General features: G+C 43.8%; 1 protein-coding gene across 1 annotated transcript in view; it reads left to right on the top strand.

Moving 5' to 3' along the window:
- The window catches only part of col4a5 (collagen, type IV, alpha 5 (Alport syndrome)), a 260,823-nt gene that overhangs the window by 186,407 nt on the left and 53,908 nt on the right, over positions 1–20,508 (top strand). Inside the window, exons 36-39 of the mRNA XM_078547577.1 lie at positions 1,998–2,096; positions 6,815–6,904; positions 8,642–8,781; positions 15,288–15,414. Coding sequence (XP_078403703.1) covers positions 1,998–2,096; positions 6,815–6,904; positions 8,642–8,781; positions 15,288–15,414 — 456 coding nt within the window. The remainder of the gene's footprint in view (positions 1–1,997; positions 2,097–6,814; positions 6,905–8,641; positions 8,782–15,287; positions 15,415–20,508) is intronic.

Raw genomic sequence — 20,508 nt, 5'->3', positions numbered from 1 at the left:
GCTGCAAACGTTCTATGATTCTTTGAAACATCTTGGGACATTTTATTATGTTAAAGATGCTATATGAATATAGAGGGGCAGTTAGTTTAGGTGGCTAGTGTGGTGCAGAGTAATGCCAGCAGTGTGCGTTCAATTCCTGTACTGGTGTGAGGTAGTTCCTACCTCCTCACCTTTCCCCATTGTGATATCATAGCATCAGTCATGATTAGCAACTTTCAGTCAGCAAGGACACTACATGATGAGAGATATATGAATACAAGTTGTTGCTGTTGCTCTTGTGTGTTCTAATATTTTCTCTCTTTCCCTTTGTTCAGTCATGTAGCACACCCCAGCTGGGACCTAAAATGCTCCAATGTATTTGGCAATAAAGCTTTCCAACTAATCACCAAATAGATCCAAGGATGATTATCCCATTTGTTTGCTATTTTTTTTCTTCTATCCCTATTGTGATTGCCTATCTCTACTTTGTTTTTTTTTTCAATATCATTCCCCAACCCAAGGCTCTCTGCATGAAGCATTATTTTAATGTCAAGCAATAACTTGCCTCCCTGGTTTGTCAATGCTACTCGAGGGAGGTGTGGTTGAAAAGGCCTGTGATAACTTAGAGCATAGCAAGTTTGGGATTTGAACCTGTGTCCTAGAATTTCATAGCCTAACACATTGTGGCAAGTTGTTCCTTCAGTTTTGTTTTACCTCTTCCAATGCCTCTCCAGACAGTCAATCTCCAGAGGTCACAGTGACGGTGACTGTCTCCCAGTTGTTGGTGTCAATGTCCACCATCTTCATATCTCATTACAGGTCTCCTTGTAGCAGAGTTATAAATGCACAGCTGGTTGTGACACAGTGACTAGTTCACCATCCAGAAGGTCTTTGATTTTACAGCTGTCATCCATCCGATGAATGTGGCAGAGCCATCTTAGATGTTGTTGGCTTAGGATTGAGTGTATCCTGATGGAATTAGCACGCTCCAGGATCCATGAGTTGGTGACCTTGTCCTGCCAAGAGATGCAAAGGATACATCTTGAGACAGTGAGGTGGAAACTGTTCAGTCTTTTTGCCTGCCTAGCATATGTTACCCAGGTCTCACTACTGTAGAGGTGTGCACTGAGGACCCAGGCTTGATAGGCTTGCAGTTTGGTGTTCTCAGTCAAGTTACTGCATTCCACATGTTCTTACTCAGCTTGGACATAACAGCTGCAGTTTTTGCGATGCGTGTGTTGATTTCAGCATCTAGTGACAGATTGCTGGTGACTGTGGAGCTTATATATGTGAAGCTATCAACAAGTTCCAGTATCACATTGTCAGTGCTGATAGATGGCAGTATGGCAACATCCTGTACCATAAAATTTGTCTTCCTGATGCTGATGGTCAAACCAAAGGTGTTCCTTGGTATGGAATGTTAGTGTGATATCATTGGCGTAGAACAGCTCTCTGAGGACTTGGCACGCTTGGATCTCTGGCGGGCAAGGCTGAACAGCTTTCCATCAATTCTGCTATATAAGGAGGTAACCTCTGTAGGTGAACTGAAGGCATATGACAGCAGCAAAAAAAGGAATATGCCAAGGAGTGTAAACAAAGCACCCATAGAGAGAATAAGAAGTCCCTATTAAAATAGAACCATTTAATTGATCCTGTAGTTTTCTTTATTTTCTTCCCTGTGTAGCTATGTAACTATATAGCCTTCTCATGCTTGGCTGCATTTAGAGGGACATTGTTGAAATTAGGAGCTTGCTGTATGGTAAATAATTGGCAACACCGATGCTCCATCAAACTGTGTTGCACTAGTTCTTGAAAGTGGTACTTGAGTGCGATCTTGGTTGGAATTGTCACTCATAGCACAATAGGGTGTAGGAATAGATTAGAATTTTAACATACAGCTGCTATGCATATCCCCAACCAAGAATAAGACTAGCGCTGACGACCAGTAACTTAACTGATAAAGTAATCATTTATAAGGATCCATGTGTGAAGTTTAAATTTGTGTTTCTGTTTCTAAGGTTCTCCGGGACTTCCTGGTGCGAAGGGTTTCCCGGGTGTACCTGGTGACACAGGAACGCCAGGACAAGATGGTTTACCAGGGTTGCCAGGAGGTCCAGGTAAGGGCAAAAAGCTACCTGCTTCATTATGCTGTAGAGGACATCAGGATCACAGTTGGAAGAAATACACAGGAGACAATATTTGGGGGTGCCTCAAGTCCACTCAGATCTATCAACTGGCAAAGATATTTCTTCCGTCTGTTCAATATCCCATTATGGATTAACAAGTAACATGTCTTCTTCTGATTGATTTTTTCACATTTCGCCATGGCCTGGATTTTGCAGTTATAATGATGGCCAAACTGTCAGCGTTCACCGCGATTATCGGTGAAACTGACAGCAACTCCTGGCATCCATACTTGCACAGTTAAACTTGGAAATCGAGAGGCTGCACTGTTGAATTCCCTGCAGATGGTGTGAAGGAATCCATGTAAAAGAATTCAGCCATAATAAGGGGGGTTACAAGCTTAAAAAAGCTATTTCCTATGAATGAAAACTGAAAAAAATAAAAAGGGTTCTTTTTTTTCCTCCCTGCATGTGGGGACTTCCCTCTTCTTTCAACCATAAGGATAACCTCTGATAAGAGGGAGCTACACCCAAAGTCACAGGGTAAAACATTGTTTTTTCAAATTGTCACAAAAGGCTACCACAGGGTAATATTTGATAAGGTGATTTTATGCTAACTAACTGAATTTTTTGATGAAGCTAGCCCTCCCCAAATTGTCTTACAACCTTGAAACACGGCTAAACGAATGATGGAAAAATTGATAATCACAAGCCTCGCAGCCTGGCTATCTTAGAAAAATAGGTGAGGGACAGATCTTATCTAGAAATTAACTGTGATACAACCTTATTTGGGATATAAAGGGACCAAATTCAATTACAGTTGAGATAGCACCCCTATACATAAGAAATTACTTATGCAGCCTGAAGAAACACTGTACATATTGAAAGTACACATTGGATTTTTAGATTAGCTGAATTTGCTCCAGTGTCTGTCATGGTAAAAGTATGACTATTCGAGGTAGGCAATTATAATTCTATCCGTAACTAGGACAGAGTCATCTCGCTAACTTTGTAGTCTTCACTCAAGGAATTAAGGTAAATGTTACTTTAATAATTGATGAATATCCTACTTAAATATTTTACTGGAACAATACCTAAATTTAAAAATTGGATTCTCCATTAGAAATCAGATTGTATTTTCTATCTTTTCCTAGAACTATTTATGTTGCGATTGATTGTTTCACCACCTGTGAATTGCATGTTTGTTTCTTTAATAAACTACTACATAGTTTAGAATTTACATCGGCCCAGATCTTTTGTTCCCCGGGCAGTCATACCCCGGAGGTTCCCACACAAGAAGTGCAAGGGAATTGCTCCAGAGGTTTCAACTTCCAATGGGCAATGATCCTGCACCTGGCACCCTCTGAAACACTGATTTAAATTGGAGATTTCAGATGGTTCTGACTCTCTTAGCAGAATAATTACCCAGGAAAAGAAAGTAGGATTAAAATCACTTCGAACTCCTGGGTAACTATGGTACTGACCCACCTGACTCCTCACTGAAACCCCTGACACCACCCCCCCAAACCCGACTACCCTCCACACCCTTTGACCACCTGACCCCCCAACCCCCCTGGACCCCCAACTAGCCTGCCAACCCCCTGACTATCCCTCACCCCCTGACCATCCCCACACCCCTACTGTGAACCCGAGCAATGGCTGTAAAAAGGGTCTGTGGCTTCACTTCCCCGACAATCCTGTGCTGCACATTTCTTTGGAGGCCTGGTTTGGAAGTTCAGGTGAGAAATGTGCAGCTCTAGTCTAGGGTAAGTGAAAAGGAGCGGAGTAGCAATCCGACGTTGATTGCCACTCCATCGAAGATTCGGCCCATGTCTCCGTACACTCTTTGGTGGAGAGGTACATTACTGAGGAGAAATTTTCCGGACCTCATGATATCCAGAATATTATAATCTGGCTGAAACTTGTTAAAAAGGCTACCTGGAGGGCGGTAATACTCTTATCAGGCTCCTTTCCTTTGGCGAGAGATAGTTAAGTCCTTCAGTCCCACTTAGCGTCTTTAGGATCTGCCTTTATCAACCTAAAGTTGAGTGGGATCATCTGAGAGGTACATCTGATCCAGGATTGTCCCGAAAAGGAGCTAGGATGATAATCCACCACAATGCAAATCAATTAGAAATCTCTGAACGGATAAGAACTTTCCCTTTTGCACATAAAACACTCTGAAAATGTTGAGCCGTGCTAATGAGGTATAAATGCATTTTTAATGGTATATTAACTTGGAAGTGCATGGTAAAATAGGGCAAAGCCAGCATGGTTTCATCAAGGGGAGGTCATGCCTGACAAATCTGTTAGAATTCTTTGAGGAGGTAACGAGTAGGTTAGACAAAGGAGAGCCAATGGATGTTATCTACTTGGACTTCCAGAAGGCCTTTGACAAGGTGCCGCACAGGAGGCTGCTCAGTAATATAAGAGCCCATGGTGTTAGAGGCAAGGTACTAGCACGGACAGAAGATTGGCTGTCTGGCAGGAGGCAGAGAGTGGGGATAAGGGAGTCCTTCTCAGGATGGCGGCTGGTGACTAGTGGAGTTCCTCAGGGGTCAGTGTTAGGACCACAACTTTTCACTTTATAGATTAATGATCTAGATGAAGGAACTGAGGGCATTCTGGCTAAGTTTGCAGATGATACAAAGATAGGTGGAGGGACAGGTAGTCTTGAGGAGGCGGGGAGGCTGCAAAAGGATTTGGACAGGTTAGGAGAATGGGCAAAGAAGTGGCAGATGGAATACAACATGAGGAAGTGTGAGGCCATGCACTTTGGTAGGAAGAATAGAGGCATAGACTATTTTCTAAATGGGGAGAGAATTCAGAAATCTGGAGTGCAAAGAGACTTGGGAGTCCTAGTCCAGGATTCTCTTAAGATTAACTTGCAGGTTGAGTCGGTAGTTAGGAAGGCAAATGCAATATTGGCATTTATTTCGAGAGAACTAGAATATAAAAGCAGGGATGTGCTGCTGAGGCTTTATAAGGCTCTGGTCAGACCACATTTAGAATATTGTGAGCAATTTTGGGCCCCATATCTCAGGAAGGATGTGCTGGCCCTGGAGAGGGTCCAGAGGAGGTTCACAAGAACGATCCCAGGAATGAAAGGCTTAACATATGAGGAACGTTTGAGGACTCTGGGTCTATACTCGATGGAGTTTAGAAGGATGAGGGGGGATCTGATTGAAACTTACAGAATACTGAAAGGCCTGGATAGAGTGGACGTGGGGAAGATGTTTCCATTAGTAGGAGAGACTAGGACCCGAGGGCACAGCCTCAGAGTAAAGGGAAGACCTTTTAGAACAGAGATGAGGAGAAACTTCATTAGCTAGAGAGTGGTGAATCTATGGAATTCATTGCCACAGAAGGCTGTGGAGGCCAGGTCATTGAGTGTGTTTAAGACCGAGATAGATAGGTTCTTGATTGGTAAGGGGATCAAAGGTTACGGGGAGAAGGCGGGAGAATGGGGTTGAGAATGGCGGAACAGACTCGATGGGCCGAATGGCCTAATTTCTGCTCCTATGTCTTATGGTCTGTGGTTTTATTATTATCATAACTACTGCTGAAGAATTTCCCTGGCTCTGGAAAATTGATTTAATATTTATATAATGTCAAAATCTTCCACTATGATAAACTTTCATAATTTTTTAAAATTTGTATTTTTTAAGTTTGTTTATGGTGGGCAGAATTTCGCCCTCGGATGGCGTGCGGGCCCCACCGGCTCAGCGGCAGGCGGACAGCCGGACCCCTGCCACTGAAACAAGGCCCGCCGCCATTTTGAGTGGGCGGGCCAATTAAGGCTATGTGCTTCTTGTGAGGGAGGGAGGGATTCCCCATCTGTCAAAGTGCGCGTACTTCTCCCTGAGGCAAAGTGCTGTCTCAGGGAGATTCGCGACAGGTAAGTTAAATGTAAAAATAGAAACATTATAAAATTATTAACATGTCCCCCTCATGTGACAATGTCACACGAGATGGGACATGTTAATAAAAAACACAAACTTTATTACTTTTTTACAAAACGGACACGAAACTTCATCCCACCAGTGGATGAAGTTTCATGAGTAACCTGGAGCCGGCTGGGGCTCCTGGCCTGCCCGCCAGCCTTAAGGTTGGATGGGAAGGTCTTTAATTACTTTAATTACCCTGTCAATGGCTTCAATTGGCCATTGACAGGTCGGCAGGCGGACAGCTGATTTCGCTGTCCGCCCACCTTCCTAAAAATTTAAAAGGACCGGGATGACGTCGGGGATTCCTCCCAACGTCATCCCGCGTCATTTTCCCCTCGGCGAGCGGGCCCCGCCCCCAAATCGCCGAGGGGAAAATCCTGGCTGGTATTTCAGCTTCTGATGTGCGCGTTCCGATCTTTATTTTGCTGTTCATAAAATGTATAAAAAGTAAAGGATAATCAGTACATTTTAAACCCTGGTTTGCTTTCTGGGAGGACTCTTCAATTTGTTTGACAGCTTATCCTGCAGGTTCAAATTAACCTCAGGAAAGGGGATATCCATGCCACAGAGATCACTAGATCTTTGCCACTGACTCAAAATCCAGGCCTGTATCTTGTGACATCGGCATAATGCATATCACCAAATACTTAGTTATCACAGATATGAGATTTCTCTGTGCCCCATTAAATTAAGGCACAGTTGGAGTTCTGCTTTAGAACAAGTGTAACATTAATGATGGTACATTTTAAAATATTACTTTTGTAGGGGCCAAAGGAGACCCAGGGTTCCCAGGACAACCAGGATCTCCAGGGCTACCAGGACCAAAAGGATCAATAGGTGAAATGGGTCTGCCAGGTAAGTTTAGAACAGATTTTATTATTAATTAAAGCTATGTCTTTACCAATGACAAGAAAACACTTAAAATTGATCAAATTGGGGCTCTGATCATAATTGAGTTTTGTATAAAAAGCCCTTCTTGTTACTGGTGGCCAGAATTGTATGGAGGTATTGACTTGAGTATATAGACACAACACACATTGTATAATTTTGCATGGCATAGGGTCAGTTTTGCTGGCCTAGGAACACTAAGGTTTCTTGTCCTAGGTTATGAACATAGCTCTGGTTGGGATACACGATGGAAAGCAGGGCAGGAAAAGGGAGTGCAGCTACAGACTTGCAGTTGTACTCCTGGCCACTGGCCTTGGGGAATAGCCAGTGACCCCAAGGCCTAAAGATTGTGTCGGTGGAAAAGAGGAAGAAACATAGCTTCTTTTCAGCTTATTTCTTCAAGCTGGTTCTGGGAATCCCACAGACCCTGTAGGGGTCTTAGCGCAAACCATAATGCCCAGTTTCCTTGGTTTCCAACCAACAGGAACATAGAAAATAGAGGATATCTTGCTGCCATGGGGTTGTTGGACCTACATCTACAGCAGGTACAGGTCCAACTCCATATCTCCACAGCTGTCCTAGAAATTCTGGAGCACTATAAACATGTTTCCTGACCCGTGTGTCTGGAAATGGGTATCTCCCAAGGCAAATAATGGAAAACTGGCACTATAAATTTCCTATTGGGACAGGGTAAGAAAAAAGTAATTGTGCGGAAATATTCCCTTCATGGACACCCCCCAAATCTGTGGCCCTTTGCTATTACACAGCCTGGGGATGGAGGGATCATTAAATTAGGATCAGGATATAGTTATTTCACCTCAGGCTTAAGGAATGAATGTCTGCAATTTTTACCTGCTCAAATTTATAGTGAAATGCACTTGATTGATCTCAGTCCAGTAACTAATGGGCATGAACACTAAATTAGCTATTTAGCTGAGAGACCAGTGAGGAGATTGTAGGACTAGAGGATGTGTTCATCATTTGGCAGTTTATTGGGGAAGAGTAAAGGACATCGTTAATTTCATTTATCCCTCCAATTCTTCCCTCCCCTTCCATCGTACAATAGATGTTGACTCCCTCACCGAGGTATAGTGCCAAAGATTGCAATTTCCCTTGGTTACCTCACCAAAGTGGCCATTATTCATATGTCAACCGTGATGCTTGGTGCTAGCCAGCTACCAGATGTGAGAGACAACATGGATGATCCTGATGCTAATCCTGCATGTGAAATTCTAGCAGAGGCCATCGGCTAATAATTTAGGAGTGGAGGTCCTGGCCTGTTTTCCTCTTCCTAAAGCTACTAAGATCAGATAGCTCAACATAGGCTGGGGATTGAATCTGCGATCTTTGTGATCTGAATGTCTTCGACACATTACCATTCTGATGTTGGGATGGTCAAGTGGAGGGAGCTTTATTTTATGTCTAACTTTTACTGTACTTGACCTGTGAGTTCTTAATGGTGACAGTGCATTCAAGAAATGAGAAAGCCACACATTTCCTAATGTTAACCTTTCTCCTTAAAAATTAATTGCCAGTGTTTGAAAATGGAAAAACACCATCTAGGACAAAGCAAGATTTAAGATTATGAGTAGCTTATGCTTTGCTTTTCAAGCCATCCATTACTAATAATTAAATATGTAGTTATGAATTACATCTTTTGCAGTCATGGTGGATAATGAGGTAATTCTGTTCTACATCTGATAGGTTCGCCAGGCAGTAAAGGCTCTTCAGGAAATCCTGGTCGCCAAGGTCAACCAGGTTCCCCTGGTCGTCCAGGTTTACAGGGTGAAAAGGGTGACTCAGGTGTACCAGTACTAGGATTGCCAGGCCCCCAGGGACAAAAGGTAAGTCTTTCTCCTGCGAAGAAGAAAGCAAATTCATTGTGAAAAATCTAGGTTTCCTCAGGCTTGTAACTAAAATAAATGAATGGGTTTTGACCTGAGTTTGAACAACTACCAAGATGCTTTAGTTTTTGGTAAAGGAAATCCAGTTTGCTAGTTGAGTCATTTCAGGTGTCAGATAGCTGGTACCAAGTCAGTGACTTGGACTCAAACCTGACTGAAGTCAAATTTCGTATGACTTGACTCGGACAAAATTGACTTGGTGACATTCCTCAGTTTTAAAAAAAAGCTAATTTTTCAATCCCAGCACGATACAGTCAATCGATGTTCTTGGCACGCAACATGATGTGTGTAATCCAATCCAGGTTTTGTTCACCTCCTTTCTGATTCCACCCATCGCCACCACTCCTTGGCAGCGTTGATTACTGGACTGCCAGATCCACAGCAGTGCTCGGCCAAGTAGCTTGTCAATCAGGGACAGTCTAAGCAGCAGATTCCCCATTCCCTCTTTTCTCACTGAACTCCTCTGAGGAGAGGTCTGTTTGTTGGCGTCAATGGAAAGGAGATGGAGGGCACAGCTCCAAATCATGAGTTAAATAAAGGTGTTGTATTGTGGCCTTGTCACCTATTTGTAATAGAGTTGATCTGCAGACAACTTTCTTAGTGGAAACATTGGGTTTATGTACAATAGAACCACCAGCAACTACACGTGTGCTTTCCACTCTATCTCTATCTCTGCACTGACTGTGGAGGTAGCCCACCCTGCTAACACATTGGTTTATACAGATCGTGATCTTACATCACAGGACTACTCTTAAGGGCACAGTCCAACATTTAACAAAACCATAATTACTGCAAAAGGGTTTCAGCCCAGTTCCTGATGGCACCCACTGCCCACCCCAAAGCCGAAACACACAAGCTGCCCAAGACTCCTCCATGGCCAAACCCGACCCTTCCATTGCTGTCCCGGCCTGACCCTTTCCTGACCGCCATGCTGGGCTGCACACACGGCGCGGGTCTCTCCCACTGCAGGTAAAATCCAACGGTGACTGAAGAAGGCCATTAAGTGGCCACTAAGGCTTCAATTGCCCCCATGCCACTCGTAAAATTTTGGCAGGAGCAGGCGGGTGGTTGCCTTTGGCATGTAAAATGACGTTCATGCGTCCCGATGTCACCGCACAGCATATAGATTTTCAGTTCGGCCACTTAAGGCCTTTTTTAAAAAAAGTAATTAACCCAATTAACGGACCTGCCCGTCTAACCTTAAGGTTGGCGGGCAGGCGAAGAGCCCAAGCGGCCTTCAGAAAAAACATGAAACCTCATCCACGGACGGGACGAGGTTTCACAAGGGCTTTAAAATGTATATAAAATTTTTAAATAAAAGTAATTGACATGTCCCTGCTCATGTGACAGTATCACATGAGGGGACGTGTCAGGAATATTTTTTTCTCCCTTCAATAAAGTTTTCAAACCTGAGCCAGTCTCCCTGAGGCAGCACTTTGCCTCAGAGAGATCTGTGCGCTCTTTCGCACACATGCGTGGAAGAGCGCACTCCCGGCTGAGGAAATCGCCCCGTCCACCTGCACACGGAGTGCACAGCACTTCCGGGCAGATGTCATGGTGGGCGGGCCTTAATTGGCCCGCCCACGTAAAATGGCGGCCGATCGGAAATCCGCCCACCTGCACCAGCACAACCCCCGCCGTTGGGGGGGGAAAATGCTGCCCGTGGTCTCTATTAGAGACAACCTTTCAATTCCAGATTTTCTTTTTAAATTCAGTTTATCAATTGAATTTCAATTCCGCCATTTGCTATGGTGGGATTTGCACATATGTCCCCTGCACACCAGCCTCTGGCTTACTAGTCCAGTGCCATTACCTCTAATACCTACTGAGGCAGGATTTCCAAGCCTAGCCAATATTCATGGAACTGGAGCACAACACGAATTACCACCTTCCGCAGAATAAAAGAAAGAAATTTTTGTGAGATCAGAAGTAGACCGTAGCCTATTTTTGTTCTCTAAAACCTAACAAAAAAAGACAAGTATTTGCAAGCAGTTTTGAAGAATGGCAGCAGGGCTAGTAACTGTTCTGAAATCAGCAAGATATGGGGCCGAATCTTCTGGTCGCCGCCCATCATTCCGACCTTCAGTTTGGCGGGTCCGTAGCCAACTCTGGTGTGCGCCCGCCGAACTGTCAAAGGCCTCAAATAATTGAAGTACTTGTCAGGGCTGCCCGTCCAACCTTAAGGTTGATGGGCAGGGAAAGAGCCCAGGCGGCCTTCACATTTTTCATGGAACCTCATCCACGGGCGGGATGAGGTTTCATGAAGGGTTTACAACTTTAATAAAATATTTTTATTAAAATTCATAGACATGTCCCAGCTCATGAGACACCGTCACAAGAGGTGACATGTCTGAATAATTTTTTTAATTCTTTTTTTCAATTCTTCACAGTCAAATTAATCTTCCTGAGGCAGCTCCGTGCCTCAGGGAGATTTCCGTGCTCTTTTGCGCGTGTGCGCGAAACAGCGCAGGCCATGATTCTCCCCCCACCCCCCCTGCTGAGTAGTGCTGAGCACTTCCAGGTGCGCGTTGCCCACATAAAATGGTGGCGTGCAGCCGATCACGTGTGGCTATCGGCTGTGCTCCCGCCCAGCCCGCCTGACGGGGAGAAAATTCTCCCCATGGTGGCAATGTGCGAGAGTTCAATTATTTTCAGTAGGAGTAGGGCTAATTCACTTAGAGCATGGCAAATTTGAGGGTCTGAAAACCACTTGATTATTCCCCCTACGTTTACGTCCAAAACATTAATATATAGCAGAAAAAGCAGGGGACTTAATACTGAGCCCTGCGGAACCCCACTGGAAACAGCCTTTGAGTCATAAAAACACCCATCAACAATTACCCTTTGTTTCCTGCTACTGAGCCAGTTTTGTATCCAGCTCGCCACATTCCCCTTGATCACATGGCCTTTTTTTTTAACCAGTCTGCTATGCGGGACCTTGCCAAAAGCTTTGCTAAAATCTACGTAGGTCATACGATCTGCACTAGCCTCATCAATCCTCCTTGTTACTTCCTGAAATAAATTCAGTTAAATTAGTCAGACACAACCTCCCCTTAACAAATTCATGCTGACTGACCTTGATTAATCCATGCCTTCTAAGTGACAGTTTATTTTGTCCCTCAGAATTGATTCCAATAATTTGCCCACCAATGTCAGACTGACAGGCCTGTAATTATTCGGTCTATCCCTCACTCCCTTTTTAAACAAAGCAAGAGGCTGTGAAATGCTGGGCCACCTGAGCTGTGTCAGAGTAGCAGAGCACCACTTAATGGGCTGAAATTTCTGTTCGTCGGGCGGGCGGAGCTGATCCAATCGTGAGCGGGCGCAGACCTGATCGCCGCCGGCGATCGGGGCTGCGCCGCCATTTTATGTGGGGGCCCGCCCACTGTGACATCCGCAGGGAAGCGTTATGCGCTCCCTGTGTAGGCAGGGGGGAATCCCTAAAATCAAGAGTGCGCACGAAAGGTTAAGTGCAGCCTCAGGGAGATTGCCTCTACTTTTAAAAATATTAAAAATAGAGAAAAAAAATTCCCTTACATGTCCCCTCATGTGAGTTGGGACATGTTCAAAATTTCCATAACAACTTTATTAAAATGTTTAAAACCCGACCTGAAACCTCATCCCGCCTGTGGATGAGGTTTCATGTTTTCTCTATTTGCCACCGGGACTCCTGGCCTGCCCGCCAACCTTAAGGTTGGACGGGCAGGTCCTTTAATTGCTTAATTGATCCGGTCAATGGCCTCAAGTGGCCATTGACAGGTCGGCGGGCCCGCAGCTGATTTTGCTGCGCCCCTGCCTTCCTGAAAATTTAAATGGGGGCGGGGTGACGTCGGGGACTCCGCCCAACATCATCCCGCTTCCTTTTACGCCTTGGTGAGTGGGCCTTGCCGACGGTAAAATCCTGCCCAATGTTTCTGGGCCTCTCTTGGGCAGACGTTGTTGATGAACCCTTAATGGTGCCAGCTTACCATCCTTTGTATTAATGAGCTGTTGCGCAGCCTGTTCATTCTGGGACAGGTCTACAGCAGGCCTCATGGAGAGCTGGATATTCTGCTGCACTACACTTCTTGTGGTTGGAGCAGGCTTCCCCAAATTTCAAGCCTCTGGTTTTTCTGATTTATAGATCTCTTTACTTGATCACTGTACTATTGCTTTCTCATTGTATTTCTCTCTTAATCTGCCGCTTTTTGTTACTTTCCTCTTCTCAATGTTCTCTGTGTTTCTATCTCTGTTACTCTCTTGTCTGTTATCTGTTGCTGCCCATCTTTCTCTCTTAATTACTCTTCCAGAAACCAAAGCTATAGGAGGGAGGGAGCCAAAGCCTGGGAGCTAGCCACAGCTAAGGGTCACAGGATTGAGTAAGCAGGAGAGTACAGAGCAGCTTGAGCTAAAACTGGATGCAAAAAGGAATTCACAGCTGCTGTTACTGAGGCCTTCTGCATGCAGAGCCTTTGGACTGATTTGGCTGGGTCCTGGAGACTAGGGGCATAAGTGGGTTTGGTGTTGGCTGCTAGCAGGGTTAAGGCATGATGGGAGTGACTGGAAATTGGAACGTAGAGTTTATGGGCAAGTCCATAATTTTATTTATAAATTCTTGAATTTATCTGTTAGTTATGTAAGGAAGTTTATTTTTAATAACCGTACTGCAGGGTAGGTGAAAATTTATCATGGTGGCAGTATTCAGAAAAGGTACATCAATTAGCTGATATGATTTAATTTTATGATGATAAGCCTGCTTTATGGTACACTTCATTCTTAACCTCCAAATGCTCCCGTTATTATCATCTTACAGACTTAGAACCGAAAGCACTTTAGTCTAATTCAAAATGCTCTTTCCAGAAACTATACATGTTTAGAAGGGCAACGTATATAATTTTGCTATATTGTTGAATTGTACTGCGCGCTAGGTGGCCATTCTGCCTTTTGTATCTGCACCTGCTCGCCCAATGAGTAATTCACTTAATACCATTCCCCCTGTAACCCTATACATTTTTCCTTTTCAGGTGACAGCCTAATTCCCTTTTAAATGCTTCAATTGAACCTGCCTCCACCACACTCTCAGTACACTCCAGACCTTAACCACTCGCGACATGAAAAAGATTCTTCTCATATTGTTCTTCCTTCTTTTGCAAATTATTTTAAATCTGAGCCCTCTCGTTCTTGATCCTTTCATGAGTGAACAGTTTTTCTCTATCTGCTCTGTCCAGACGCCTCATGATTTTGAATACCTCTCTCAAATCTCCTCTCAGCCTTCTTTTCTCCAAGGAAAACAGTTCCAACTTCCCTAGTCTATCTTCATAACTGAAGTTCCTCATCCCTGGAACCATTCCCACAAATCTTTGCTGCACTCTCTCCAATGCCTTCATTTCCTTCGTAAAGTGTGGTGCCCAGAACTGGATGCAACACTCCAGCTGAGGCCTAATTAGTGTCCTAAAGAAGTTCAATATAACCTCCTTGCTCTTGTACCCTATGCCCCTATTAATAAAGCCTAGGATAATGTATGCTTTATTAACCACCCTCTCAACCTGTCCTGCCATCTTCAAGGACTTATGCACATTTACAGCCAGGTCGCAGTAGTCCTGCATCCCGTCTAGAATTGTACCCTTTATTTTACATTGTCTCTCCATGTTCTTCCTATCAAAATTAATCACTTCACATGTCTCTGCATTGAACTTCCTGCCACCCATCTGCCCACTCCACTAACTTGCCTATGTTCTTTTGAAGTTCTACACTATCCTCCTCATAGTTCACAAAGCTTCCAAGTTTCATATCATCTGCAAATCTGAAATTGTGCCTTGTACACCAAGGTCTAGGTCATTAATAGATATCAGGAAAAGCAAGGATCTCAACATTGACCCCTGGGGAATTCCATTACAACCCTTCCTCCAGCACAAAAAACATCCATTAACCACTACTCTCTGTTTCTTTGTCACTCAGTCAACTTTGTATGCATGTTGCTACTGTCCCTTTTATTCCATGAGCTATAACTTTGCACTCAAGTCTGTTGTGCACCACTGTATCAAATGCCTTTTGGAAGTCCATGTACACCACATCAACAGCATTACCCTCATCAACCCTCTCTGTTACCTCATCAAAAAACTCCAGCAAGTTACTTAAAAACGGTTTGCCCAGAAAACATCCATAGCTGGCTTTCATTAATTAACCTGCATTTGTCCATGTGACTATTAATTTTATCCCAAATTATTGTTTCTAGAGGTTTCCCCATCACCAAAGTTAAACTGACTGGTCTAAGTTCAAATTGGCATGCAATGAAAATTTCAGCCTTTGTTGTGTGCGACCTATAATCTTAGTGATGAACAGTCCAACATACCTGCTTTAAAGTTGGATCTATTTTGCTGAAACATGGTATTCTTGAATACAGATATTAATCGATGTCTTTGTCTCCTTGGTCTATTTTCTCACACTCTCATTCTTTTTTAATCTAGGGTGACCCAGGCTCTCCTGGTTTCCCAGGTAGCCCTGGAAGCAAGGGTATTCCGGGTGGCCCTGGTCTTCCTGGTTTGCCTGGCGCGCCTGGTCCGAAAGGTGATCTTGGTCAATCAGGATTCCCAGGTAAGTCCTAGCTTTTTTTTAAAAACTATTTTCCAAAGGTATTTGACATTTGATGTTTAAAAATTAAAACAATTAATCAGCTCGCGATTCAACTAAAATATCGTCAGCTGGGCTGGAGGAAAAGTTGGCATATGATCTGTAGATGGCTGCAGATTCAGGTTCTTGAGTAAGTTGTCAAAAACAAATAAAATTATAAGCTCATAAGAAATAGCCATGAGCAAATTGGCATGGGGCAAATAAGATCAGAGAGTTGAATGCGTGGCTCTGAGATTAATGTGGGAGAAATGGGTTTCGATTCATGGGGCATTGGTACTAGTACTGGGGAAAGACAGGACTATACCTTTGAGGCAGCCTTCACATTAACCACAATGGGACCAGGGTACTGATGAATCGTACAACTAGGACTGTAGAGAAGGCTTTCAACTAAATAATGGTGGGGTAGAATTCACATGAGGGGATTTTTGGAAAGTTAAAGAGAAAGGACAAGGCAATAGTGCAAGGTCAAGCTGCAGGAAATAAATGATAGCCAAAGTGTGACAGGAAGGGACAGAACATACAAACATGAGAGTGCACCAGCAAATAAGATCAGAGGAGGGAAAAGTGGTCTGAATGCCTGCGGCCTTCATAACAAGGTGAATGAATGGATGGTATATTTAGAAACAAAGGAGTATGATATGATAACCATTACACAGACGTGGTGGCAACGTGACTACAGCTGGGGCCTGAATATTCAAGGGTATTTGACGTTTCGGAAGGATAAGAAGAAAAGAGCAGGAGGTGAGGTAGCTCCTGTAATAAAGGATGAGATCAGTATAGCAGTGCAAAATGATCTTGGTTCGGAGGATCAAAATGTAGAATCAGTTTGGGTGAGGTAAGAAATAGCAAAGGAAAGAAGTCACTGGTGTGGGTGGTTTATAGGCCCACTGACAGTAGCTACACTGTCGGACAGAGTATAAATTAAGAAGTAATGGGAACTTTGAGAAAGATACTACAATAATCGTGGGCAATTTTAATCTGCAAATAGATTAGACAAATCAAATTGTCAAAGGTAGCCTGGAGGATGAGTTCATAGAGTATATTTGGGACAGTTTCTATATATATTCTGGAACCAACCAGGGAACAAGCTATTTTATGCCTGGTAGTGTGTAATGAGACAGGATTAATTATGGCCTCATAGTAAAGGATCCTGTAGGTAAGAATGATCATAACATGATAGAATTTCACATCCCATTTGAGAGTGCGAAATTCTTAAATAAAGGCAATTACAAGGGTGTGAAGTTAAAGTTGGCTAACGTGGAATGGGAAAATAGTTTAAAATGTAAGACGGTAGCGAAGCAGTGGCAGACATTTAAGGAGATAGTTCATAACTCTCAACTAAGATATATTCCATTGAGAAAGAATGATTTGACGAGAAGGATGCAACATCTGTAGCTAACTAAGGAAATTAAGGATGGTATCAAATTAAAAGAAAAGATGTACAACACTGCAAAGATTAGTGGTAACCCAGAAGATTGGAAAAATGTTAGAAACGAGCAAAAGATGACTAAAAAACAGGGAGAAATTAGAGTAGGAGAGAAAACTAGCAAGAAATATAAAAACAGAGAGTTAACGCTAGGAAAACTAATGGGTCTAAAGGCTGACAAGTCCCCTGGACCTGATGGCCTGCATCCTAGGACCTTAAAAGAAGTGGCTGTAGAGATATTGGATGTATTGTTTGGAATCTTCCAAAATTTCCTAGATTCTGGAAAGGTCCCAACGAATTAGAAACCTCAAATGTAACACCACTATTCAAAAAAGGAGGGAGACAGAAAACAGGAAACTATAGTTGTCTTGGGAAAATGCTAGAGTCCAGCATTTAGAAAATGAAAATACAATCAGGCAGAGTCAACATGATTTTGTGAAAAGAAAATCATGTTTGACAAATTTATTAGAGTTCTTATGTAACAAGCAGAGTCTATAAAGAGGAACCAGTAGACGTAGAGAATTTGGATTTCCAGAAGGCATTCGATAAGGTGCCACAAAAAAGAGCTCAAGCTGTTTGGGGTGATATATTAGCATGGATGGAGGATTGGCTAACTAACAGGAAATAAAGTTGAGATAAATGGGTCATTTTCAGCTTGGCAAACTGTAACTAGTGGAGTGACAAGAGATCAGTACTGGGGCCGCAACTATTTACGATTTATGTTAATGGCTTGGATGAAGGGGCCAACTATATTGTAGCTAAATTTGCTGATGATACAAGGACAGATAGGAAAGCAAGTTGTGAGGAGGATACAAAGGGCAACATTCCCATCCCCCCCCCAACCCATCACAGGAGATATGCGGGAGCGGATGCAGGCGGGCGGGTTCCTGATCGGTGCCCCCAATTGGGGGCGTACCACCATTTTACGTGGGTGGGCCAATTACATGGGCGCGCTTTAAGGTTGGACGGACAGGTCCATTAATGATTTCGATTACTTTTTTAATGGCCTTAATAGGCCGTTGACAGATCAGCAGGCGTGCAGCCAACTTGACTGTGCGCCCACTGACCTGAGAATGTAAATGACGTGGGGTGATGTCGGGATGCCCGCCCGACACCACCCCATGTCATTTTACATGTTGGCGAGCGGGCCCCGCCCGCCCCCCGCTCGCCAACTGGAAGATACAGCCCAAAGAGTCTGCAAATAGATGTAAATAGGTTAAGTGGATGGGCAAAAATTTAGCAGATGGCATATAATGTGGAAAAATATGAGGTTGTCCAGTTTGACAGGAAGAATAGAAAAGCAAGGTATTATTTAAATGAGGAGACACTGCAGAATGCTGCAGTACAAAGGTGCCTGGGTGTCCTTGTACATGGATCACAAAACATTAACATGCAGGTACAGCAATTAATTAGGAAGGCAAATGAAATATTGGCCCTTTTTGCAAGGGGGATGAAGTATAAAAGTAGGGAAGTCTTCCTACAACTGCACAGGGCATTGGTGAGAGCGCATCTGGTATATGGTGTACAGTTCCTGTTTCCTTACTTAGGGAGGGACACATATTTGCTTTGGAAACAATTTAGAGAAGTTTCACTGGGCTGATTTCTGGAATGAAAGGGTTGTCTTATGAGGAAAGATTGAGCACATTGGGCCTTTACTCATTGGGGTTTAGAAGAATGAGAGGTGATCTTATTGAAAGATATGATTCTGAGGGGGCTTGACAGGGTAGATGCTGGGAGAATGTTTCCTCTTGGTGAGGGAATCTAGAACTAAGGGGGCACAGTTTAAAAATAAGGGGTTTCCCATGTAAGATGGCGATGAGGAGGAATTTCTTCTCTCAGAGGGCCGTTAGCCTTTGGAATTCTCTTCCACAGAGAGCAGTGGAGGCTGGGTCATTGAATATAAAACCATAAGACATAGGAGCAGAAATTAGGCCATTCGGCCCATCGAGTCTGCTCCACCATTCAATCATGGCTGATAAGTTTCTCAACCCCATTCTCCCGCCTTCTCCCCGTAACCTTTGATCCCCTTACCAATCAAGAACCTATCTATCTCAGTCTTAAATACACTCATTGACCTGGCCTCCACAGCCTTCTGTGGCAATGAATTCCATAGATTCACCACTCTCTGGCTAAAGAAGTTTCTCCTCATCTCTGTTCTAAAAGGTCTTCCCTTTACTCTGAGGCTGTGCCCTCGGGTCCTGGTCTCTCCTACTAACGGAAACATCTTCCCCACGTCCACTCTATCCAGGCCTTTCAGTATTCTGTAAGTTTCAATCAGATCCCACCTCATCCTTCTAAACTCCATCAAGTGTAGACCCAGAGATCTCAAACGTTCCTCATATGTTTCATTCCTGGGATCATTCTCGTGAACCTCCTGTGGACCCTCTCCAGGGCCAGCACATCCTTCCTGAGATACGGGGCCCAAAATTGCTCACAATATTCTAACTGTGGCCTGACCAGAGCCTTATAAAGCCTCAGCAGCACATCCCTGCTTTTATATTCTAGTCCTCTCGAAATAAATGCCAACATCGCATTTGCCTTCTTAACTACCAACTCAACCTGCAAGTTAACCTTAAGAGAATCCTGGACCACTAGGACTCCCAAGTCCCTTTGCACTCCAGATTTCTGAATTCTCTCCCCATTTAGAAAATAGTCTACGCCTCTATTCTTCCTACCAAAGTGCATGACCTCACACTTGCCCACGTTGTATTCCATCTGCCACTTCTTTGCCCATTCTCCCAACCTGTCTAAATCCTTCTGCAGCCTCCCCGCCACCTCAATACTACCTGTCCCTCCACCTATCTTTGTATCATCCGCAAACTTTTGCCTCTCTCTTACCCTTTATATATCTAAAAAAAATTCTTGCAATCTTCTTTTATATTACTGGCTAGTTTACCCTCATAATTAATCTTCTCCCTCCTTATTTCTTTTTTAGTTGTCCTCTGTTGGTCTTTGTAGGCTTCCCAATCCCCTGGTTTCCCACTGCTCTTCGCCGCATTGTATGCTTTCTCTTTAGCTTTTATGCTGTCCCTGACTTCCCTTGTCAGCCATGGTTGCCTCGTCCTCCCTTTAGTATGCTTCTTCTTCCTAGGGATGAATTTTTGCTGTGTCTCCCAAATTACTCCCAGAAACTCCTGCCATTGCTGTTTCACTGTCTTTCCTGCTAGGCTCATCTCCCAGTCAATTCTGGCCAGTTCCTCCCTCATGCCTCTGTAGTTACCTTTATTCAACTGTAATACCGTTACATCTGATTCCAGCTTCTTCCTCTCAAATTGCAGGGTAAATTCTATCATATTATGGTGACTTCCTCCTAAGGGTTCCTTCACCTTAAGCTCCCTTATCAAATCTGCCTCATTACACATCACTACATCTAGAATTGCCTGTTCCCTAGTGGGTTCCACCACAAGCTGCTCCAAAAAGCCATCTCATAGACATTCCACAAATTCCTTTTCTTGGGATCCACTACCAACCTGATTTTCCCCGTCTACCTGCATATTAAAATCCCCCATGATCACTGTAACCTTGCCTTTCTTACATGCCTTTTCTATCTCCTGGTGTATCTTGTGCCCCACTTCCTGACTGCTGTTCGGAGGCCTGTACATAACTCCCATTATGGTTTTTTTACCTTTGCG

The sequence above is a fragment of the Cetorhinus maximus genome, chromosome 8, assembly GCF_964194155.1.
Source record: "Cetorhinus maximus chromosome 8, sCetMax3.hap1.1, whole genome shotgun sequence".
In the NCBI taxonomy this organism is placed as follows: domain Eukaryota; kingdom Metazoa; phylum Chordata; class Chondrichthyes; order Lamniformes; family Cetorhinidae; genus Cetorhinus; species Cetorhinus maximus.
The sequence above is the reverse complement of the archived record's forward strand: the minus strand, read 5'-3'. Positions and strand labels throughout refer to the sequence as shown.